The 2,639-nt window shown below is 49.9% G+C and overlaps 1 protein-coding gene across 5 annotated transcripts in view; it reads left to right on the forward strand.

The window, feature by feature from the left end:
• ROPN1L (rhophilin associated tail protein 1-like) overlaps window positions 1–2,435 on the forward strand; it is a 20,459-nt gene extending 18,024 nt beyond the window's left edge. For 4 of the 5 annotated variants that reach the window (XM_014543543.1, XM_014543545.1, XM_014543547.1 and 1 more), the window contains 2 exons: window positions 11–186; window positions 2,100–2,435. In XM_014543543.1, the coding sequence (XP_014399029.1) occupies window positions 11–186; window positions 2,100–2,163 (240 nt within the window). In that variant the 3' untranslated portion in view covers window positions 2,164–2,435. Of the gene's footprint in view, window positions 1–10; window positions 187–2,099 lie in introns of those variants that run through there. The other variant, XR_001363017.1, reaches the window with a different exon arrangement.
• The last annotated feature ends 204 nt before the right edge of the window (window positions 2,436–2,639 follow it).

Consider the following 2,639-nt stretch of genomic DNA (forward strand, 5'->3'; position numbering starts at 1 on the left):
CCATTCCTAGTCCTTGAACACCGCGATGAAGAACCTGTGCGAGATCCTGACCCAGGACCCGGAGGGGGGGCCTGCGCGCATCCCCTTCAAGACTTTCTCCTACGTCTACCGCTACCTGTCCAGCCTGGACTCAGATATTGCTACTTCGGAAACGGAAGCCTATCTCGCCTCGCTGAAGGACAGCATGTGAGTACGAGCAGTCCCTGGCCCTGGGCATAGGGATCCTTAGAGATCTTCCTCCCGTCACCGCTTATCTCGGATTCCTGGTCCCCGCTCATCCTGTGGTGACTGAGGAGAGGCCACCGGAGCCTCCCCAGGGCCTGCTGAGGAGGCAGTGGCAGGAGGATGCTGGCTTCCGTGGGACTCGGGGCGGGGCGGGGTTCAGTTCTCAGACTTCAGAGGAGAAAATGTATCCCGTCTCTACAAAAAGTTTATCCACACTAACCTTGATTCTGAAGGACAGTATGTCAAGTGGTTTAAAATCATAGCATGTTGAACAGTAAGAAAGAATTCACTCTCAACAGTGAGATGCAGAAGCGGGGCTACTGCAGGTGGAGGTGTGACCGGGCTATGGACACAGCTTCATCCCCGCTCCTTGCACATCTCTCGGGAGATGTGTGCCCCATACTGTGCAGAGGACAAGCAGCCTGGGGCAGGTGGGGTGGTGGCAGCCCCCCCAAGGGCTGTGGCCCCACAGAGGGGGCTCCCTGAGGGTGGTGACAATGCCCCTCATGAGCTTAGGCCCAGGAAGCCTGGCAATTCCAGGGGAAGGGGCTCTAGGTGAGGCAGGATGGAGCCCGGCTCCCACAAGGTTCAGGAGAGAGAGAGAGAGAGAGAGAGGCTGATCCAAGGCCTTCCAGCACCTCCTGCCCCCCCCCCCCCCCCCGCCAAGTGCCTGTGAGGGTGTCCCCAAGCCTCACACTGCCATCTGGCGCTTTGTCCCAGCACATGTTCATGAGGATGCAGTTTATGGACCAGAAGTTGCAGTCCTGGGTGCTCCATACTCACAGATACCGGACAGCGGGCAGGCTTGAGGGCAATGGGGACGAAAGAGTCGGGGATGGGGCCTGACTAGGAGGAACATCCCTCCAGCACTGAGAAGCCCTACCCGGCAGCCCCTCATCACTGCCCAGACGCTCCTCCCTCCCACCTTCCCAAACCTTCCACAGCTGGGACACCAGTGTGGGCCCAACTACCTCACTTCCTGCTGACAGACCCTGGCTGCCCCCACAGCGCTCACTCCTGTCCCTTTCAAGCCGTTTTCTCTGCTCCCTTTTCAAAATCACATCCCCTCTGAGGCCCCTGCCACCTGACTCTGCCTCCAGACTCCACAGTCCACTGTCTTTCCTCTCGTCCAGTGGTTCTCAACCTTCCTAATGCCTCGACCCTTTAATCCTCATGTTGTGGTGACCCCCAGCCATAAAATTATTTTCGTTGCTACTTCATAACTGTAATTTTGCTACTGTTATGAATCGTAATGTAAATATCTGATATGCAGGATGTATTTTCATTGTTACAAATTGAACATAATTAAAGCATAGTGATTAATCACAAAAACAATATGTAATTATATATGTGTTTTCCGATGGTCTTAGGCGACCCCTGTGAAAGGGTCGTTTGACCCCCAAAGGGGTCGCATCCCACAGGTTGAGAACCACTGCTCTAGTCTGTCACCCACCATCTTTGTGGCCCTCCCTGTAGCTCCCCGGTTACTCTGTCCCTCTCCACAGCACTCCCCACACCGCCAGGCCCTTGGTGGCCCCACACTACCCTTTTTAAATAGAAGAGGACCTTTGTTAACTAGTGACTAAAACTTGTGTTGTCAATAAAGAAAATTCATTAAATATAGTACTGATTTTTTCAGTACTATACCTAGAAATAAATGCCCATTTTTGTACAAAAAAATAGAATGCTTTAATTTTCCAGGTAGAAATTACTGATTATTGACCATAAGTAATTAATTTTTAAGGTAAAACTGTTAGATTATATTGCATTTAAATTACCTTTAAATTAAATTATACTAAATCATTGTTTTATAAAATTTATATATTGTGTTGTGAGAAATTACTAATAAGTGTGTTTCTCTGTTTCCATTTTAGAGACAATAGAAAGAATGGCATGATAGGACTTATGGATTTCTTCGTCATAACGAGGAAAATGTAAAAAATCTCAAATAGAAAACTCAGAAGACATGCCATTAATACAGAGAAAAACACATTTTAATGTCGAAAGAGTGTGTTTTAAAACCTTGGCACCAATTACAACTTGTCATTAACCACATGCAGACCTTGCGTGAGTTTTTCTGGTGATGGAAGTTGAGTGTGACCAGTGAGTCCGGGAGGGGGGGCCTATTTAATGATTGCTCTTCACTGTGTCCTTGTAAGAACCTTCAAGGTGAATCACTCCTAGTAGTAAAATGATCTATTTGACTGAAACAATCTGTTCAGAAGCTGCGGAGCGGGGAGGATGGGCAGCTTAAACCCGGCCATTCTGGTTTTCCGTGGGAAACTCTCTATGCCCTGGCAGCTGCGCCCAAGACAGGCCAGGGGAGCACCCTGGCCAAAGCTGGGTCTTCTCTGGGAGAGGCCGGCCTGGGAGCTTGCGCTCACCGAAGGGCATCTACGGCCGCGAAGCAAACT

This window comes from Myotis brandtii, unplaced genomic scaffold, assembly GCF_000412655.1.
Source record: "Myotis brandtii unplaced genomic scaffold, ASM41265v1 scaffold328, whole genome shotgun sequence".
Lineage (NCBI taxonomy): Eukaryota > Metazoa > Chordata > Mammalia > Chiroptera > Vespertilionidae > Myotis > Myotis brandtii.